Genomic DNA, 22,138 nt, shown 5'->3' on the forward strand with positions numbered 1-22,138 from the left:
TAGTACACACAGGTATTTATGGTTTATTACAGTCTCACGGGAAGAACGGAATAAATCGCACAATGTTAACTTAATTCATTTCATTTTTCTTGCAAGGATTTACAGAAAGGCGATGTTGCATGGCTGAAACTGACACAAAGCTTTTCATAATCCTCCAAACAAAGCCACAGTTGCATATGATTTTATTATGTTACGTTTTCATGATGGCTCAGGGCGAATACCAATTATTTTTCCTCAGAATTTTGAGAAAAGTTGAGAAAGCTCTCAAAGACAAGCAGATGCCCCTGTGAGAAAGGATTTTAAATCCCACCTGAGGTGGGAGTACCCCCACGTACCACAAGAGATTGGGAACATGCAGGGAGTTACGGCTGTAGCGGTTTCAGAGACATAATCTCTGCCATGGGAGGAGTTTGGAGAGGTCCTGGACAGGGAATTTCAGTAATCCTTAAAAAGGATCGGGGGCATCATCGAGTGGCTCAGACGGGGTCAGAGGAGCCTTGCTCAAGCTGCGTTCAATAATAACAACAATATTGTCTCGGGGCTCCTAAACCCGAGACACATGTCTCCCTTATGGAGAATTCTGGGGTGTCATCATTGGTCACCAAGATATTCAAAAAAACCTCGGCAGTATCTTTTTGACCTCTGGTACAGTAGCTTTTGGTTGACCGACTGGGGTGTTCTTCTGTCTCCACAGCTCCCTCTTTGCTCCCCTTTGTACCGATCTTGTATCTCCTGGAGTACCCTCCTCTGTTGTGTGCCCACCTTCTTATCGGCTCTTCTGCTGACTTTTTGTCTCCCCCCAACAACCTCTGCTCTTTTGAGCAAAGACCTTGCATTACCAAAGCGAACTCTCCACAGCATGCGCTCCGCTCTGCAGTGTGAAGTGAACACTACTGGAGTCAAAGTGTGTAGGTGTGTGCATGTTGGTGTGATGGGGTAGCGTGAGGCACGGGCGATGGGAGAGATGAGGATTGGTTCTTAAATCAGCTGCAGCTCGTAGTAATGCATCAAGTGCAGATATATGACATCTAACCACACTGTGATCTACAGCATGTTTTGCATAATGAGGGGCCGTCAAAGAAAAAAAAAAATGAAGGTCAGCCGGTAACATGGCAACATCATAAATCAAGTTGCAGCAAGATCTACTACGAGCAGACTATTTTTTAAATGAGAGTGGAAAGTAATATTAGGAATCAAAGAGCAGTTGTAGTCGTAAGTATCTTGTTCAGTGGCAATTCATCATTTCTGATTGTGCATTCTGAAAGTGACTCACCCGAGTCATTTTTCATGGGCTCAGATGGAGAATGAAGACATTACGTTTTGATGTCCAAACACATTTCATCTGACATATTTCTGGTCTTAATGGGGTGATTTACAGACTGATGAGTCAACACTGACAATTCAATGGTCGTCTATCAGAGATACACCATGGCACTCAATTCGGAGTCATTCCTCTGCAATATTCATTAAGCCTTCCAGATGCTGTCACTACAAGGGGAATGCAGAAGTGTGCAACCACACTGTGAAGAAGAAAAAGGGGCAAACATGCAAAGAGCCAACAGTAGAACCACACAGCAAGTGGCTAAAGTGTTTCACTTCATATAAACCATACATTGGAAATATCAATGAAAACAAAACTAAACATGAAGTTATCTTCCACAAAAATGCTGTGCAGTGTTAACTGTGAGGTTAGGTAACTGAGAGGCCAAAGTTAAAAGTAATGATTACATGACATTTAGCATATTATCCCAAAACCTTGGTTACGCCACTATGCTGGCGAGACTTTACTGCTGGCTATGTGAAACCGCATCTGAAGTCAATGATTTGTTCGGATTTGATGATAGAAATTATTCACAACGTCACACAGTGTCAGATAATGCTCACAAAAAGATCTACCAACAAGCTCAGTAAGCAGGACAGAAAGGCCACTTTAAAAGGGTCCATAGTTCTATGCAGATTCTTAAGACTGTAAAGGTGGCTTTGATTAATCCCATAATTTATCAGTTTCCAGGTTATGGGAAAAAAATCAGTTAAGCACAACATTTTTTTAAGTGCAAGAATGACTCCACTGTCCAACCGCAGCACCGACACCTATGAATACAACGTATTACTCGGCCGACAGAAAACAGGCCCTAAACTGAAGCTGCCACATGAAGAAATACTATGATCTTATAGTTTTCCGCTTCATCAAATGAACTGCTCTAATTTCAACATTTTACAAAAACAATAAATCCATACAATAGTAATTGGCTAAACACTTTTTTTTTTTTTTGAGTACCATTACTAAGGTACGTTCATTTCCTATTTTCTAAAATTAGGAAATGTTATTCACAGAAAAGTATCATGGCCTAATCTAGTTAAGCTTTGTGTAATTGAAAATGGGCACACAAATCTGATCACTATGTTTTAAACTGACAATGTAAAATATTTTGTTCATGTTCTTTATTTTCATTTATGTATGTTTTTATTTTTCTATGGGGCCCTGGTCCAGCAGCTGTTCTAGGGATGCTTGTCCCCCCCCCCCCCCCCCCCCCCCCCCCCCATAATTTCCCATTTCAAACTCTTGGTACTCAGGACATTTTTTTTCCTTTGCTCTTTCCCGGGTGGCACCTTCAATGCGCTATTGGCTAATTAGGTAGTTAGAGGTAAGTGGTGCATGGAATATTGCAGGAGACACCTGTCCGTTTGACTGAGGGGTTTCACTTCAGAAAAGTCCAAGCAGCTTACTCCGACTGGCGTTTCCCCAGAACATTCATGCCCCGTCAGCACACCTCAGTAAACAAGGCAGCTCTGCAGTATCTTCATCAGCCTCTCCAGACTGTTGTCAAGGCTGAAGTGTGTGTGTGTGTGTGTGTGTGATGTATTGAGGTTATTTTCCTTATTTACATTCAGTTTTTTTTTCCATGTTTCATTTGCATATAACAAGAACACTGCGGGAAACCTGAAGTTTAGTCAGACAAACCCCAAAAACTTTCACCAGACTGTTACATGCAGCTCCAGCTTCTGTTGGGTTGATGTGATTGATGTGAATAAAAACAGAATGAAATGATCTCACAATTCTCATAAAACCATATATTTTATCCACTATAGAATATGGAAATGAATAATACAAAGCTTTATAGAAGTTGGATGGATGGATGGATGGATGGATAGAGGGATGGATGGACTACAAAAACATTGCAGCCATGTACAGCTCCTAAATTTACAACACAATGGAAAACAACATATATTCCCATATATTAAGTCGAACACTGAGATATCCCATAATTTTCTATTACTCAAAAATTGATGCAATTCAAGTTTATTATGCTGTATCTGTTATTTTAGATCATAATCCAGGAAAATCAAACACCTTAAACTACTACAATTCTTGACATCTAATTATTTTAACCAGAATGTATAAATATCACAATTGCTATTTTCAAAATTATTTAAACTCTCGAGTTCATTTAGAAAATAGACGTGCGTGTATGGAAACGATGGAAAAATGAACATTTCAAATAGATTCACATCTTTATCATCATGTAGCACCTCTTCTCACAACAATATGACTATGAATGTCTCGACGTGACTCTTTTCTTTTTTTAAAGTGGGAAGCAAAATTAATTCCATTGCACAATATATCGGAAATTGATAATCACCTTGTACAATACAGATATCACAAGAGGCTGGTTGAGTGATGTTTCCATGTACTGACTTACTTATTCCTCTTCAGTCCTGATGGAACACATGTCTTCCACTCGCACTCACCACCTGACCCCATTTCAGCAGGGTGCAGTTGCAACGCGAGTTTCGGTTTCTGTAATACGTAGAGTTTACAGGAGCGGGTCAACCCCTAACCTGGAGGGCCGGGGGATCACTCTTCATCATTTTGGCATGGGTGGCCCTACCAGGAGTATAATACTCCTGCCGCCATAGTCCCAGAAGTCCTGGAGACACACATCTGTCTGAAGTTCTACTAAAGACTTTACAAGTCTCTTGTAGGTATTAAATGTGTCTCGTGTGACTGGTAGGCGACTCTATAAAGTTTAGAGCTGTCTGTTCCGCCTGGGTGATTCAGGAGAGTTTATACCTGAAAGAGAGATGAAACACTAAAGTGCTGTGCCGTATTTCAGCATTTGGACCGCGAGGCAGAGAAATCAATAGTAAACTAAGAACAGCCGAATCAACAGGGGATGCTCGCAGGCTCAGTCGCAACGAAAAGCATTCAACGAAAATCCATCTGACAAGTGCCCACAGAGAGCGGCTTTCCTCCTACAGTCCACCCCGAGATGTGGACAGCCACATAAACAAAGATGTTACTGCTCGCCAGACAGAGATGAGAGGATCCTATGTGATGGCACACATGATGAAGACTCCACTACAAAGTGCAGTTGGAAGTGTAATTGTCGTGCAGGCAATGGCACTCCACGCTTGAAAGTTCCAGTTCACAGACATAAGCAACAGCGAAGCACCACTCCACATTGATTTTCCTTTAAACGTTATTGTAATACTCTGTCAGGTTATGTGCATGACTGGGCTAAAGGCTCTCCAGCGAATAGATTCACTCTCACACAAACACACCCACCCACTTCACTACACAAAAACCTCCTATGAGACTTTTTTTTTTTTTTTTCCATCATGTCTCTTTGCAGGGTGCACTGATCCGTGGCCACATGGCCGTGTGATGTTGCATGACCTGCAGAGAAATGAGGGATTTGTTCAGATAAATAAGTTGCATTTTTCAACCCATTCTTCTTCATTTCAAGCTCATTTTGCCCACCTGACATACTAACAATACTGCTACACGAAAAGAGAGCACACTCTCTGAGACACACTCATCTCTGTGGAGACAAATCAACTGCAAATCACATCAGATATCTATAGCTTGTGGCAGCTGTTAGTTTAGACCAGTGGTTTTCAAAGTGTGTGTGGGGGGGGGGGCTTTTTCCAGTTAGTTTTTTCTGGCTTCACATTATTGAGAGGCAATCATGATCTAATTCATATATATAGTTTTGAATATGATTAATATATAATACAATTTATAGTGTAATAGAGGTTAATTACAAAACCATAACTGGAACAGTTGAAAACTATAGGGGTGGGGGTAGAAAGTATGGGCAGGTAGAGCTTTTTACCCCACACTCAGAAAATCCATGGTCTAAACTGTTATTGTTAATCTTGTTTTAGTTCAGGGGCCACATGCAGCCCAATAATAAGCGTTAAATTCAAATTCTAAGGTTTTTTTCTTTGTTGTGGGGCACATTACACGTGGTGAAAATGTCCATATTTTCACAAAACCAAACCATTACTAGTGAACATTTATCACAATCTCAACATAAAGCCAATATTTAATGAAACCTTTTGGTACAAAATACAGTGAAATGTCCAAAAAGGTCCTCCTCTAGCTGTCGCATGTTTTAACAGCTCACTCTGACAGCATGGCTTTGAGGCTAATGCTAGTTTGTTAGCTTTCATGGCAGCATCACTGATAACCCAGCTCGGGTCTCACTGCTGTGTTGTGTCTACTACTTTTAAGATTTTTTTTTTTGTTGGGTGGAGGCTCTTTTAAAACATGGTATTAATGTTTGACCCCTGTTCTTTAAAGCATTACTGTCAAACATAGAGCAGGGGAAACCTTACAGCACAGCGTGTGTTTGCTTAGTAGTACAAAAAAGATTCTCAGTACATCCTGAAAATATTCTCAAATATTCTTTGGTGTGCTTTTCAGACTTTTCACGAAGTCCAGGGTTGCTTTCAATTTTTATTTATTTATTGATTGACTGATTGATTGATTTAATAGTGCAATCTATCGTTCACATTTTCACAAATTCTGTCATGGCATAGCTTTTTCATTGGCTTTAAGGTCACTAGTTTCACCGCTGCATTACAGACGTCTTACCTGCAAGAATTGCTCAAATCTTGTATTCAGTAATGGGTCTCTGTGTTGCATTAGCACTCAATATGTGAATAAAAATGTACTTTGATTCATAAGGTGGAAAGTAATGTCCTCTTTCCTATTTTTATACTGTTTAAGGTCATTACACGAGGAATAGAGTTTGGTGAGCCACTTTGAAAACACGTTGCTATTTTTATGCAAAGTCGGGCCAACATACACTAAATCCGAGCTGTAAGGTTGTGTAGTGGTAAACACTGTTGCCAAACATTGAGAATATCCCTGGTTCGAGTCTAGGCTTGTTGGGCTTTCTCTGCTTGGTTGTTTTTTGTTTTTTCTTCTCATTAGTCATGTTTCCTCTCAGTCCAAAAACGTGCGTTTGCAGTTTGTCCTGTGATACAATGGTACCCTGCCATTAGCTGGAGTGGGCTCCAATCCCTCGTGACCATAGCTTAGTAATGGATGGATGGAGATAGGTTTAAATGCTAGGCATTGATAGACTTAGAAATATAATGTGTTTGTTTTTTACATATGGGTGACAGTTGCAAATGTTTAACAGCAGCTTTTCCTTTACCCAGAAGCAGTTAATATAGATTAATCTGTAAAGAAATTCATCTGTCCATCTTCAATAATACGTTATCCAGTTGAAGGTTGAGGGGCACTGGAACCAATCCCCGCTAACAGTCCTTGAGGGTATACTCCACGCCCCTGACCCATTGCCAGTCTGCCATGATCTATTCTTAGAAATCTCATTTCAAGTGTTCATAATACTTATCACCCTGTAGTTTTTAGCTGTCCAGTTTTCTGTTGCAGTTTTTATGTATCTCTTTTTTGCATTGTTTGTGCAGATTTATTTGCTTGAATTAGCCAAGACATTGGATACCTTTATTGAAAAGAATTGGAAACTGCAAGCATCCTTTGGCTAAAAACAACCCTATACCTCTTTTGACAAAAATATACTAGTTATTTTGTAGCACAGCTTGTTTTCTTTCATTGCATTGCAACATATTAACTGAGCTGTCAGTGCTGTGCGGGTCAGTGTGACGCCTCATTCACTCATGAGATTCAGCTGAAGATAGTTAGGAGGAAATAAGTGAAATGGTGCACACATGGTCCGTTTGAGGTAATCAGACATCACCAAAATTGGATCTTGTTTTAACTGCATGTTCTTCTGCGAAAGTGATGTAATTTGCAGCAGTCGTGGCCTTAAAAGGACATTTAAGGACTCGTAACATCTGCTACTCTACCCAAAGCTATGAAAAATCCTCAGAGGTTTTTCCGCTGTGTTGATCTTGGTATTACATAAATGCAATACTATTATTATGTGCTTACCCTTATACATAAAGGACAAAGTATGTGGTTTACCCTTAAATGATTGCACTTTTTTTCTTAACACTTGGAAAGATTGGACAAGTATGTCCCCTTAACTACAACAAGGGATCAGCAGTGATTGTTCTCTTTGTCTGAATCCATTAGGGTGTCAATGAAAGCCTCATGACACCGGTTCCGTCCCCACCTGGCATTAACATGCGTTCCCGGTGATCAGATCACATGTGGCGAGCCCTGACTGTTTACACTTGTTCGTATCATGCATTTTGGGCAAACCACTTAAGTTTGTAATGTCTTACTAAGTTCCCAAGAATTGCCTGGGTGCGATATGACTCATCTAGCTTGTGCAGGATGGTATCCTCTGCCCAGGCCGCTATAAGACACTTTGTCTCTACAGACCCCTGGGCACGGGCATCCATGTTCTTTTCCATAGTTTCTTTGGAAAGTTGGAAAGACTATATAACTCCGACCGGTGCATTCTTGAAAACATGGTGCGCACTGATGATGTTTACATATAATGTATTTTGGCTGCAATGCATGTTAATGGCTTGTGTAAACAGGCCCGCTGCGTCCAACGTTCTCATACGCAACCAAGTTTTTAATACAGCAGAAATCAAATACAACAACGTAGCATTAATTGGAGTTGGTGCTGGTGCAGGTAGAACCTCCTCATGGGACATGGATTACCAGGATTGAGAGAGTGAATAATACTTCCTTTTTAATTACATTGAAGTTTTGTGAGATGTGGGCCCTCAGAGTCAGATTAGAAAACTTGTCAGTGGAATGAAAATCCAATTCAATACGGTGCTCACTCAGTCTGCTGAAAGTTGCACAAATGATGAGGCCTGTAAAGGGAAATTCATCAACTCCTGCACGTGCATCAGCTGTCACTCTAATCCACTAAGGCTGCCAACTTCCCCGGCTAAAGCCTTTTTGTAATTAAGAGTCCTGTGATCTGATTTGAGATCGTTGCTCTTTAGCCTGATGAGTCGATGACAGCGATGGCAGCCGTTCAGACCCAGTAAGTGCTTCGCAACACCTCCAGACGTCCAGCATACATTAGAGTGGTGTCAAAAGAACAAGCGTTGCGTAAAATACTTCCTGGAGTGGCTGTATAATGAGATCACATGAATAGCTTTATTTGTTTCGGTCAAGCTGATGGGATCTAATGAAGTCATAGAACTCCGTGAGAATTTTCTATTCTATAGGAACATTTAATCTTAAACATTCATCTATTATTGACATCACTCACAGGTGTGCAGAGATCAATATGAAGATTACTGATGGCTGGTAAGCAGACATTTGTAAGGACAGACAATGATTCAACTACAAAAACTATAAAACTACCAAGTCCCAGGAAATTATGGACTGGTAGTCATGACACTCTGGAATTATTGTCAATCTACTCGCTCCAAGCACCATCGTCATGTAAAAAAAAACCCTGAAATGCATCAGACCTTTTCCATTTTAACTTGAAAGTGTCACGTAAACAGAACTTTAAATAACACTCTAAAGTTACACATGCCAGGAAGAACATGAAGTCTTCACAGAAAAAGAAACGGCTGAATCAATATTTATGGCCAGAATTTCAAGAAGCATAACAAGGAATGAACAACATTTTTACTTGTGGTTTAGTATTGGGGAATTGAAAGGCTTTAGAAATGCATTCTTCTTTTTTTTTATTCCAATTAAAAACATTGCAGCAGTAGTTCAAAGACAACGCTCAACCATTCCAAACCTATCTGACAACAGGTGCTACTATTTGTATGTAGTTCAAACACTTCAAAGATCAAGATGAGATATAAATATCTCCACAATTTGATCCCAAAGTTGTGAGCTGATGGAATCCTATAATAAACTGGGCAATCATGGAAAAAAAAAGAGTTTTTAAACCTTCAACAATTAGCCTCCTTGGGTCCTAAATATTTGTATGGTGTAGTTTGAAGAACTGATACATCACAGAGATAAAAGGAATTTTTCAAACAGGCATCAAATTCAATTTTGGCTCAATACTATGACTAATTGGGTTTTAGGTGTGGTTTTTTTAACTACACAGTGGCTTCAAATGATTCGCTCTTATTTGTATTTTGATTTTATCGACATTGTACAAAACTTTTCAACCACTCTGGAAAATTCTAAGACCAATATAATGAACATCTGCGTGTTCTCTCTGTGCTTTTTTTCAGGTATTTATGGTGAGAATCAACACAAATGAAGCCCTGATTCCTTTACAGTCAAGCTGATCTGACGGAACCGATGACAACCAAAGACAATTCACTTTCAATCTCTTTGAGGGAATCAACAAGGCTCACCCCAATACTGAAGATGACAATTTTCAGCAACTCCTTCCCTGCAGTGTAATAGCTGATTACGTTTGGGAATACGTTGGAATTCTACCACAGAGTTTGATGCTGACTGGAAGAGCAGATCCGGCTTTGGATGTATGTCTTTTTCCACCCTGGAAATATACTGCTTTTGAACTTTTCCACTCCTTTTTTTTCTTTTAAAAAAAGCACGTATTAAACTTATTTAACGACACTCCCTGATGATCACAAGGAAATATGTCACGATATTTGTGGTGGGCTCGTGTTTGCTATGGGACTTCAGCTTCCAAATCTCACCACAGACGTCACTCCAGAGCAGAACGAACAGCGAGACGGTGACATCGTCCAGGGCGGCGACAGGAAGTCAGAGAATGAGGCAGTCTTTGGTTAGAGCAACGCCATCCGAGGGCGGGACGAGGCTAATGAGACATGGAAGGTCAAGAGTTCAGCGGATCAAGAGAGGCTGGGTGTGGAACCAGTTTTTCGTCCTGGAGGAGTATATGGGGTCTGAACCACAGTATGTTGGGAAGGTAAAGTAAATTTGAATTATTTTACTTTTCAGTCTTATCCGTGGTGTCGTGGTCCCTTCTGATTTTGCCCTTCTTTCAAAGCAGCCAGAACGCCTTTTTTTTGTGGCATGAAAGACTACTCTATTTAGTGGAAGTCCGTACATACTGTAGTCACATCATTTCGTATAAGTTATCAGTTAGTTAGTGACACTCTGGCTCGTGAGACGTCATGCTGCACGGTCAACATAGATGTGAACCAATCAAATCAGTAACTGCAAAAAGCACTAGCCAATTAGAGGAAGAGGAAGGTTGGCCATTGCTTCATCACCCATTCTAGCTCATAGCTACTGCTAAGTGGTGCATCAGTGGCGATTGGAAGTAGGTGTACATTTGTTGAATTTGTGCGTTTACGCTGGACTACACCACTGAGTCTTCTCCCTGTTTAATGCTCTAATTTCTTTTTTAAACCTCTTCAACCTCTATATTTCCATCTTGATGGTAACAGGATTTAGCACGTGTACTCATCATGACCATGATTCCAAGAGCGTTTATACTGTAGAATATTTTAAAAAAACTATTAGAAAGCATTCGAATAGAGCTTTGCACCCAGATGCTAGCCAATACAGTAGCTCCCAAAACTTTCCCACATACAGTGGTCAAGCTACAGACACAGTTCATCGGCATGTAACACATATTTGTAAATTGTGTGTCTCAGTGCCATATACTTATAGTGATATCGATTATCTGCCAAATATAGTTTAAGTTTTGTTGCACAGAACAGCAGGAATACTGAAAGAAGTCCAGTCCTAGCCAGAAAACGTTTATAGGTAAACATAAAGAAAACTTGCACTATTCAAGAAGATGTAGCCAACAGTCTGACTAACTTTCAGTCACAAAACACCAGCTTCTACTACATCATGTACTGAGTCAAGTAAAGGCCTTGTTTACATGACGACATTTTCAACTGAAATTAGAAAACTGTGTTTTGGGTGTCCATTTATATGACAACTTTGCTCAGAGTCAACTTTTTAAAATGCTACTATTGTGTGAGCACATCGTGGCCATAGTAAATACTTCTGCTCATGCGCGAGTCGATAAACAATAACAACTCTGGTGGCCTCCAAAGTGTCCAAAGTCCATATTCTCCTGCGACTGGGTAGTCTCATAGTTGAGTCACTGTGATAGAAATCTCCCTTTGTGTAATGTCCATGTACTTGCCATTGTTAATGTTTATAGTGCATAATTCTCTGCACGAACGTGTGTGTCATTTCATTACAAAAACAACCAACAGCGCCAACTCGTGGCCTGGCATGCTCACTACATCGTTTTTCAGAGTTTCTGTTGTTTCCATGGTACCATATATTGTTATCAAAATGTTGTAGTGTATACACAAAACTTTTCTGGAAAGAAAACACAAAACTTTTGACTTGAAACAGTGTTAGTTAAATGGGTCCAAAGTTGTTCTTTCCAATTTTTAAAATGAGAAGAAATTCTAATTTCCTTCACTGACATGAGTTTATCGTGGTCAAACTAATAAGAAACAACCAATTCAGAAGTTGAAAGATGGCACAATGTACACCATCTAAACATGAAAAAAAAAAAACTCTGAAATATGAAATGATCTTCACTGAGATGATGGCTCTGATAAAAACACTCTGAGGCGGTAGAGTCTCCAGTTTGTGTCCTTGATGAAAAGAAAGATCAGAACCTTTGACACACTGGGTGCTGCTCTGGAGTCTGTGAATGAGAAGCTAAATGATCTTGGCAGAGCCAATTAAAGCTGTACTTGGTGCTAGATTGAGGTCAGTTATTGGACTTCGGTCAGATTATGGCTCAAGAACTAGCAGGTCCATGTTTTCAACTCATTCGACTAACTGATGCTGCTTTAGTTGGGGGGGATGTTTTGACAGTGGAGTACAACCCTCCAATGAAACAACGAGGACATCAGGGTTGAACAGAACTAGCGAATTCAAAAAGCCCTGCTTGTACGGGATTCCATTGGGCTGACAGTAAGTCCAGGCGGCCGTAGATGAATAATTAAATGGGCTCTGGGATCCTCAGCTTCACTGCTGTCATAAAATAGGCAGGGGGTGCTTGTGTTGCAAATGGTCATAGCAACATGTTCTTCCACACTGACCCTCCTCATTCCGAGGGTTTTCTACTTGACTGTGCTCGACCACACGTGAAATTTAGTTCTCTCATGCTTTCTGTGCTGGATGTTTTGAGATTCATACTCATAGAAACACACGTTTAGCACAGTGCTACTATAACAGGCTAAGACTTCATGACATTATGTCAGGAATTGATCGCGCAAATTTTCCATTCTTTTGTTTTCTTTGTTGAGGAATTTTCACATCTCCAATATGAGGTAGCATGTAAATCTCGCCAACAAAAAGGTGATGCACATGTATTCGGTTAAAGGTTAAAATTTCCTGAAAATAAAGTTGTTTTTCCATCTAAAGCAGGAGTGTCAATCATGAGGCCTGTAGACCAAAACTATCCTGCGAGAGGCTCGAATCCGGCCAAATCACTAAGCAAATTGTAGAAAAAATTTATATATATATATATATATATATATATATATATATATATATATATATATATATATTTTAGCTCAATCTCTTAAAACTCAAGCTGAACGATATTGGTTGCACACTGTGTTTTACAACATCTGACAATGTTTGTGTTGTTCATGATCACATCTTGTGGAGATGTTTCTGTTATTGTGCTGAGAGCCGTTTCCTCAGCTTGCTTCTGTGACTTTTATTGACAGACGTTATAGACTTTATGGACATCTTTTTAGGACTTGAAATCTTCTCTGAATGTTTTTGGTTGCTCTATTTCATTCCACAGCTCTGACGTTGTGATAGATCACTCTCTAAATGATGTTTTTCTTTATTTTCTTTGTGTTTTTATCCAATCATTTCATGCAAACAAGCACACACATTATCCACTGGATTGTTCTAATGTAAACAGGCCGAAATGAATACAAAAACCCTTGTGCATGCCACTCATGGTATTGTTGCTCCTCGATCACCAACAGCACACATGCACACTGAAAGCGCAATTTATTAGTGTGAGCATGCCATTCAGCAGGCTTTATAAAGGCTCTCGGTATTCAAAGCCTGCGTCTTTAAATGAGACCATTCTAAATCAATGTTTCAGCTACAGTCAACCCCACTTTCAGTAATTTTAGTTTCAGCGACCTCAATGTTGGCTTTGCAGTGGTTTCCGAGGGGTCGGGGTCAAACTGAGAACTGAGTTCTGACGCCTCCTGCTCCGCTTTGTAGTCTAAGTCTCCTCTCTACAGAGTCTGTCTCCAGGATCGATGGCTGGCCTGCTTAGTAATTGAAGACAACATCCAAGAGGAGGGAGCAAGGCAGGGGAGCTGATAAAATAACAAGTGAAATGACTTCACTTTCAGCCAAAGGCTTAGGAGAACCCCAGATGTCCACAATAACCCTTAACCTTCAGCGCGCATGGCAATTCTACTTGATATCGTCTCTGAAGCCAGAAGGGTGAAGATGATCCTCTATATTGTCTGCAATTGCATCTTCTCTTAAAACTTCTCCTGTCAAACACCAAAGCTCAAATTCATTCCGCTTTTAAACAAAACCTGCAGCTGATAAAAAAAGAATAAAAAGCGCATTCACACTCCCGATAAAAAATAATGGCCTCGCTGAATACTGAATATTGCTATCATCTGTTTGGTTTGACAGCAGGGTTATGGACAAGAAGACAGGAGTAATGTGATGTGCCTGGTGACTAGACATCCAGGGTTATTGACACAAAACTGGAAGTTCTGCTATTCTGTTATGAGTGATAGATGAATACGATGAACACTTCATCCATTTCTAAGCACTGCTGTTTGCTTACTGGGGACGTATCAAACAACTCAAGCCGGTTTTGAGAAAATTTAGGTCATGAAATTAGTGTTTTTAAAGGCTCTGGTAAAGAAAAAGTCCTCGCACTGCATCAGTTATTGTAGGCCACGTTTATGCGACAAAAACATAGTTTTTCCACGAGATCTACCAAGTCCCAGGAGCCTGGGAGTCATGACACTCGCCATTGTCATTATTGTTAATCTAGTCGTGTACGTGTGTAACTATTTCTTACAGCCGTGGTGCAAAATAGTTTTGGAATAGTTTTTTAAAAATGTCCACCTTGGGAACTGTTTTCAAAAAGTTGCATTTTCAGTAGCTTCAAGCACCATTGTCATGTAAAACGACACCCAAAATGCGATGAAAGTGATCCATTTTCACGGGCAACATCTTGTAAACACAAACTTAGTAACATTTTTAGACCAGGGCATTAGCATGTGTAAAGCAACGATTATTGCCCTGATTTTATTTCAAAAAAATAATAAGAAGAATTATGCAGTTCATGTAAATATAGAAGAGAAAAGAGGATTGTGACATAATGTCGGAGCTTTTGACAAAGAAGGGCAGTCAGTAGCTATTTAAAGTAGCTTTTTTTATACCGTATGTATTTCAGCACTTCAGCACTCATTTGAGAATTTAACACAATTACTGCTGTGTCAATCAAAATCAAGAATTTGTGTGGCTGTCAGTCTCAATCTGGAGCACTGGAAGGACTTATTGTCTTACTTAAGTTTAATGACACGTTGGTCCTGTTGGTGTGTACTGACTGACAACAGCTTTTCTTCTGTGAGGGTCCTCCAGCTGGCAGGTGGAGGGACGTAGAGTGGGGGTAAGTGCAAAGGTACAGTGAGAGGCAAAGAAATCCAATTACCTGACTATGTTACAAAACATTTCAGCATCAGATGTCCAGAAAAAAAGTAAAATAAAGACAGGCTTCAGCCAGCACTGTAATCCCAGGAAATCCAGGCCTCATATGTGGATAATAGAGTTGGCCTGATATGATTGATGATGGGTTGATACAAATCACTTTAAGTCCTTCAACCCGGGTTTAAAATTCAGACCTGGACTAGTTTATTGAATTAGCCATAACGTCATACATTTCCCAGTTTGTGGATAATATTAGATTGTACTGACCTCAGTTTAGAACTACACGTAACAAAAAATAATGTATTAAATAAGAACATTTGGGGGGTGAAATTAATAAGCCAGTACAGAGACTACAGCCAAATTCCACGACACTGTCTCAAAAGGTTCTACATTTACACAGCAACATTTTGAAAACAATGCCCGCTTACGTGTCGGGAACGCTGAAAACGAAGGCGTTTTCCTGTAAAACAACGGAATTATATTTGTGCCACAATCCTGAGTGTGCAGTTTGAAATGTTGGGCACAAAAAAAACTTAATCTGAGCAAACAAAAAAATCTATTCCTCCTGGCCTGGCTGCCACAAATGCGCAAAAAAAACCCACCTCCAAACGCCAATCACAGACTGCCACAGAAATCATTCTGATTAGCACATTCTATCCAATCATGTCGCTATTTTGGCCACATCTTGGAAGCACTGTTAAAAACGGTACCTAAATCAAATGTTAAATGTCAATAATTTTATTATTCAATTGGATAAACTAAAGGACTCATCAAAAATGTGTTGCAATCCAGTATAAACTGCAAAGAATTTGATTTAGGTATTGTTCAATTTGCTATTAACAGTAACAATAGGCGTACATTGACATTTGTATGGACAGATGATGAAGTTGAACTGCAATTACGGGGACTCTCAACCATAAAGCGTCGTTTCCACTGTGCAGTATGTGACGGTACAGCACTGTACAGTAAGGCACAGAAACCCAAATCTGTTGTGCAATTCCACCGCAGAGAGTATAGTTAAGATGCAGGCGGGGTCGTGAACAAGGTGTAACGACACAAGTATGTGACCTCATTACACAGCAGTAAACAAGGGCCCAACATGGAACACTTTTGTTGCTGCACTGCTCAGGAGTTTATTGACCAGTGTGTGCAAAGCAACAATGGGAGGGCTTAAACGACCGTTGAGCTATTTAAATTTTGCGGGCTTGTCTACAATGACGATAGTCAGTACCAATCATCAGACAACTGAGGAGTTGTAGCTCTTCTTTATGGGACCTGTACCGATATGCTCGGTACCTCAACGGAGGGGTTACAAAAATTTTTAACGGTTGGGTACGGTACCTTTAGTCCTATTCAAGGCATTTGTCAATGGAAACGCACGTAAACCAGTACCGCCCGGTCTTATACCAGCACATGCTGCACAGTGGAACTAAGGCTTAAAACAACTAAGTCCCAGTAGAATAGTATTTTCTTTTCCAAGTCGGTTTTTACAACATACCTTTGTCGCGTTTCGACAGTATTCCTCCATCTTCATCAGCAACGTCATCTGTTGGTGTATGACATGTTAATAGCGAGATTCGATTCTCTACATGTTGAAGTGTCTTTGAGCAAGAACCCCCTTAATGGATGGATTGAGCGCCTTGCATGGCAGCCACCTCCATTGGTGTGTGAATGTGTTTGGTGAATGGGTGTAAGGCTCTTTGGGGGCCGCTCAAGCGATGGAAGAGTGTTGTAAAAGTGGAGTCCACTTTCAACACATCATGTGTTGTTACTGAAGCCTGACCATTGTGTCATTTTTGATAGACTTTAACTTTTATTTGTCAAAAGTGACAGGTTGGTCAAGCTTCAGTCGCAGAAACTGATAAAAGGACACGTCACAACCAGATGACATTTCTGATAAAGACAGAATAATACTGTCAAAATAGTACTTTTGAACAAGCTAAAAGTATAATAAAAGCGTTGAAAAAGAAAGGTTTCTATGACTAACTCATATGAAGTTAAAACCTTTGAGACTCCAGACTCCAGTCAAAATCAACATATTTTAATTATCATGTTACGATGAACCACAGGTTGTTTAAATTGATATTTTTGCTGAGAACAAACTGAAGAATAAAGTCAATCTGTTACACAACAACATATGAAGTTGTCATTTTCGTTCCAGAACAGTTTAAAGTTTACTAATCAACATTTTGAAAACAACGTCTCTTTACATGAAAATGGAAGAAACACTGACAATGATGTAGTGAATATGTTGGGCCAGGAGTTGGCACTGTTTTTTGTTTTTGTAATGAAACCACTACACATGCCTGCAGAGAAAACTATGGCATAAGCATTAACAATGGCGAGTACACAGACATGAACAGATTAGGAAGTATGTTGTGTTTATGTTATGAATATCCTGAGTTCACAATGCAACAAAATACCTAAATATGTGGTGATTTGTTCTGAACTGGTTGGCCAAAGTGTTCCATTATCCTGAACATATCCGGACACTGCACACATTAACTCTACTTCTTCTGACTTTGTGCTCTTGTTGGATTCTCCAATAGGAAGGCAGCTGGCTGCACACCTTTAAACACTTGAACGATTCCTTGGCTGACAAATCCATAAACAATTCCCTGCTGCACTCTCACAATCAGCAGTCTGTTAGCGACCGCCAAGCACAGCATAATAATCCAGTCTGCAATCAGCACTTTATAGCCAAGGTCCTGTCAAGAGACACACAAAGTGTTGACGGGGTCATCTTCAGCTAGTTGTTCTTATGGGGCAATGTCTTAATATAAAATAATAAAAAATAATGGTTCCCATTCAATCTTTTCCAAACTACTGCAATGTTAGAAACAATATTGTGTTTTTTTCTCTACAGTTCATCCTTTACATTTTAATATCACTGTTACAAGGCCAAGCACAGAAGTAGATTCCAGCTCTCTGAGTGCACTTTTATCAAACTGACTTCTTCTGGTCAGAACAAGATTTGAACACATGCATCTTTGGGATTTCTCTACAGGTCGGCATGAAGCTTAACTTTGAAAAGCCACTCTATTAGTCTGTGTTACAGTGGAGGAGGAGAAAAGGGCCCTGCTTACACAACAAAGTTTTCAAGTGAAAACAAAAAACTTTTGCTGCATTTTGGTTGTCCATTTTATGCAACAACGGTATGTGTATTATGTGTACGTGCCATTATTCATTTTTACAGCGAGTTCATGACCAAAACAACCAACAGTTATTTTCAAAACCTTGCCGCATAAACATGGAACTTTTCCCCAAATGAAAACCCAAAAACGAAGCCGTTTCACTTGGAACATTGTTGTGTAAATGAAGCCTGAGGCTTTGAGCCCCAGAATGTTTTGCTTCTGAATTATTATGACTTCCTCGTGTTGTGTCTCGAGACAACCAATTAGTATTGATTTAAGAAATGCAATTAACAATTTTTTTTAAATCCCATTGTGACAAAGTCGAGAAAGTAAGGACAGTTGTACAACTAAAGACTATCTCTGTAGAACCTTTTAATTCGCTTGAATTTCAAAACATTTCTTGATGTGGTCAAAAATATAATTTTGATTGAAGCACCTGCAGCCTGTTAGATAGACATCATTCCACTTCTTGACATTTCTGCTCAGTGACATGTTTATAGTAGTTGGTGATGAAGACAGTGCTGACATGGTTTTCGAGTTCTGCAGCAGCCAGAAAGCAAAACATTGAAACTAGGGCTCCAGAGGCAGTCACACTGAACGTGTTTGGCTCCACTGGTGAGTAGCCAGAGAGGACTTGTGCCTGAGGGCGCCTGATTAATCTGCTGTTGGTGCTAATAGTATGGTCACAGCTTGATTATCACCGGAGGAGGCAGCCAGCGGGGAACCAGATGACCTCATGCCATTAGGAGTCGCAGCCGGAGCTTTTAGTGCCCAAAGCCTCAAGTTGGATCTGTGGAGGCAAGTCTTAAAGGCTTAAAGCAAAGCGTCAGTGCTGCGTGGCTGAAAAGAGCTCCAATACACATCTTATCAGTTACCAATTAACCCTAAGAGCAAAGGGGGGGGGGGGGGGGGGGCACACAAATGAAGGACATGTTTGGTTGCTACTGTGTACTGTCTGCTTGTCGTAAATCCCCCAATCCTCCGAACCATTCGGGTGCAAGAACTTCTTACAATGTAGAGTGTACACGATCAAGCTTGTTCTTTTAAGTTCTATCTGTCCCTCATTTCTTCGGGTCCAATATACTGTTTTTGATTATGTCATCACCTATCCGTCATAAGATTATGACCAAATACCTCATACTGTTTAGTTTGTTATTTACTTAACAAACTGAGATTTATTGGATCGGTTGGTAGAGCGGTCGTCTCCCAATCGGAAGGTTATACGTTTGATTCCCATCTCCAGCTGTCTACATGTCGAAGCGTCCTTGGGCCAGACACTGAACCCCAAACTGCTCCCATTGACAGCGCCTTGCATGGCCGCAGCCTCCATTGGTGTGTGAGAGTGGGTTAATGTGATGAACGATATAAAGCGCCTTGGGACCGCTCACACATTTCAAAATCACTTATATATAAGCACTTTATTGGTTGGGCATTATGACATTTGACCTCATAATGAATATGAGATTACAAACAAGGAAAGAATTGCACGTCAAATATTGAGAAGGAAGTGGAGGGACATGCTCAAGATACCCCAGGACTTTGAACCCACATGGGCAAGAAAAAACGAGGCCGCACTTAACTGGAAAAGATCAGCGGAACAGGAACTGCTCAAAATTGTTGAGAGTAGGGGGATTTTGTGGATTTCCTATGGTCCTCTTCTGGGCGATGGGGTTAACTAACATTCTGACACCTGTCAGACCCAGCATTGCCCTCTCAAGCATTTTGAAGTGCAGTTGCTCATCTGTTGGATCAGACCGTGTGAGTCAGCTGTCACTCCCCACCTGCATCAGTGAAACTTGGCCATGCGTGACTCTGTGGCTGGTTCATCACTTTTCCTCCTTTGGCCCAATTTTGATAGATGCTGAGCATCGCAGACCTCGGACAGCCCACAAAAGCTCACTTAAATCTTTATGATTGCTAATTTTTCCTGTTTTGGTCACAATAACATTGAGGACTGAAGTACCTAATATGTCACCATCTATCAGACACCATGATGAAGAGATAATTAGAGTTCATGATTTTTAGTCTGACCAGTATATGTGGTTTAAAGTGACCCAGTGAAACCTACGTTCTTATCTCACTGGGTTACAATAGATTGTTGTAATTACAAAGGTTCTTCTGAAATATCTGGAAAACATTTGCAGAGGTTTGCAAATTTTTGTTTCATCAATTTGAAGTTTTACGTTTCATGAACCTACAGCACTTTTCTAACTTCACATGGCAAATGTTGTGCAAAAGTGAAATGTGCATTATCTGATTGTCATATGTGAGTCTTGGGTGTCTTAATGCAATCAAAGAGTTTGTGTGACATTGTTGCAACATTCTCTACACAAAGTAGTACTTCGGTGGGATTCCAGGTGAAACATAATGGTATTTGGTGTATTTTCCTCTCATTTTTGTGTATCCAGATGGTCACAGACTCTTGACGATGTAGAACACAAAAAAAAAAAAAAACACAACAGTACAAAAAAAAAAGAAAAGAAACAGGTAGAACTATAGTATGTATGAAGCACAAACAAGTAAAAATCAGCACTCCCATGGAACACACACAGTTTAAAATACAGTAGGTGTGGGGAAGTGATCATCTGCCCATACAAATGTTGGTGTGCTCACCATTGTTAAGTTTTAATTGGTTCACTGTGTGCATGTATGTGCCAACATGTGGCCTGACTAACTACATTGTTGTCAATGTTTCTGCTACTTCTGTGTAACGGACATCATTTTCAGAATGTTACCGTGTAAATGTGATCACAAAATCTGTGTGTTTTCACTCGAATCATCATTGCCATGTAAATGGAGATTAAGAGTCAGGGGCTCTAAACTGCTATCCTGACCTGTCTCCTCCCGACAGCATCTGAGGTGCTATAATTTTTTTTGTAATGCGGTTCTACACTTATTTATCACAGGGTGTTCTTTACCTTGTTTCTATACTGGTGTAGATTAATGTCAGGGTCATTTAACAGAGTCACTCCAATGCCTTTCCTATCATAAACACAACATCTGCTGTTCGACCTGACGGTGCCTCCCCGTGGATTGATCTGCTGCTGGAAATATAGAGCGTGCTCCGAGGGGAGAAAGCTTTGGAGGTGAAGCAGTGAAGAAGACTGTTCGGTTCTTCATAAGTGGTGGAACTCATCAAGTCACTCTTCCACTGCATGAACACCTCTGCAGGAAGCGCTACTTTACACAGCACAGCACGGACACACACCGTGGAAAAGACATCTGCCTGCTGACACTCAGCTGAGCTCAGGTCGAGGTTGGATTTCTCTCTTCCCCGGTCATCCGTGACAAATATGGCCGTATTTTCCAGAGTGCAAAGCTCGCAAAACAGTGTGTGTATGAGTGAGTGAGTGTGTACAAACTGCTTTGTCCCGCTTGCGGAGTCTTTACCTTCTGAAGTCATTGTAGCTGAAGCGATTCGGGATTAGTTCTGCAATCTGAGGAGATGTGTGCTGAATGTGACTTCCTCTGTGCTGCTCGCTTTTTGGGGGGGGGGTTTCATTGTGAGGCAACACAAAATACAAACAGCAGTTGTCAAATAGAAGATTGAAATGCTGCTAATAAAAAATCCCTGTTGTATAAAGCTGTAAAGATGCACTAACCCACAGGTGTGTGCAAATGGAGTCATGGATTATAGATTGTTTCTAATAGAAATGTTTTGCAGCAGCCAATACCCCGAAAATAGGCCCATTGTAGAAATTGTTAAAAAAAAAATAGAAAAAAGATTGGCATGACATGAATAAATGAAATACCTGTATTGAATTGAAAATATTCCCAAAATAGCACATTAAATCAAATGGTGTTGTCTGAAGGCAGGCTACTTTAGCAGCTGGATGTTTTAGTTTTGGAGCGATGCTATTATATGTGCAGAATGTGTATTGCTGGGGAAAGAAAGCAAAACATTTCCATGTTGTTGTACATTATTACTACCTTGGCGAATAGAAAGTTTGACAGCAGGATGCTTTTGTATTTTATCTTGTCTTGTCAGGAAGGTTGGTTGTAAAACATCAATGATGAGAATGACAAGGAAACTGTTTTAACTAAAGACTCACCGATTCAGATATCGATACCAGCATTGGGTATCGGGGCCAATACTACACAAAGTACTTGCAAAAGATCACCGTTACAACCCGGCGAGTACTACGTGAGTACAACATCAGCAGTGACATTCGGAGTTAGCCCAATGTCGCTCATTAGTTTTACTCTTCAACGGATCCAG

The 22,138-nt window shown here is 40.3% G+C and overlaps 1 protein-coding gene across 1 annotated transcript in view; it reads left to right on the top strand.

Moving 5' to 3' along the window:
- LOC308125861 (cadherin-12-like) overlaps positions 1-22,138 on the top strand; it is a 90,875-nt gene that overhangs the window by 11,400 nt on the left and 57,337 nt on the right. Inside the window, exon 2 of the mRNA XM_080489882.1 lies at positions 9,391-10,058. Coding sequence (XP_080346008.1) covers positions 9,750-10,058 — 309 coding nt within the window. The 5' untranslated portion in view covers positions 9,391-9,749. The remainder of the gene's footprint in view (positions 1-9,390; positions 10,059-22,138) is intronic.

Source organism: Lipophrys pholis, assembly GCF_963383615.2.
Source record: "Lipophrys pholis genome assembly, chromosome: 1".
Classification (NCBI taxonomy): domain Eukaryota; kingdom Metazoa; phylum Chordata; class Actinopteri; order Blenniiformes; family Blenniidae; genus Lipophrys; species Lipophrys pholis.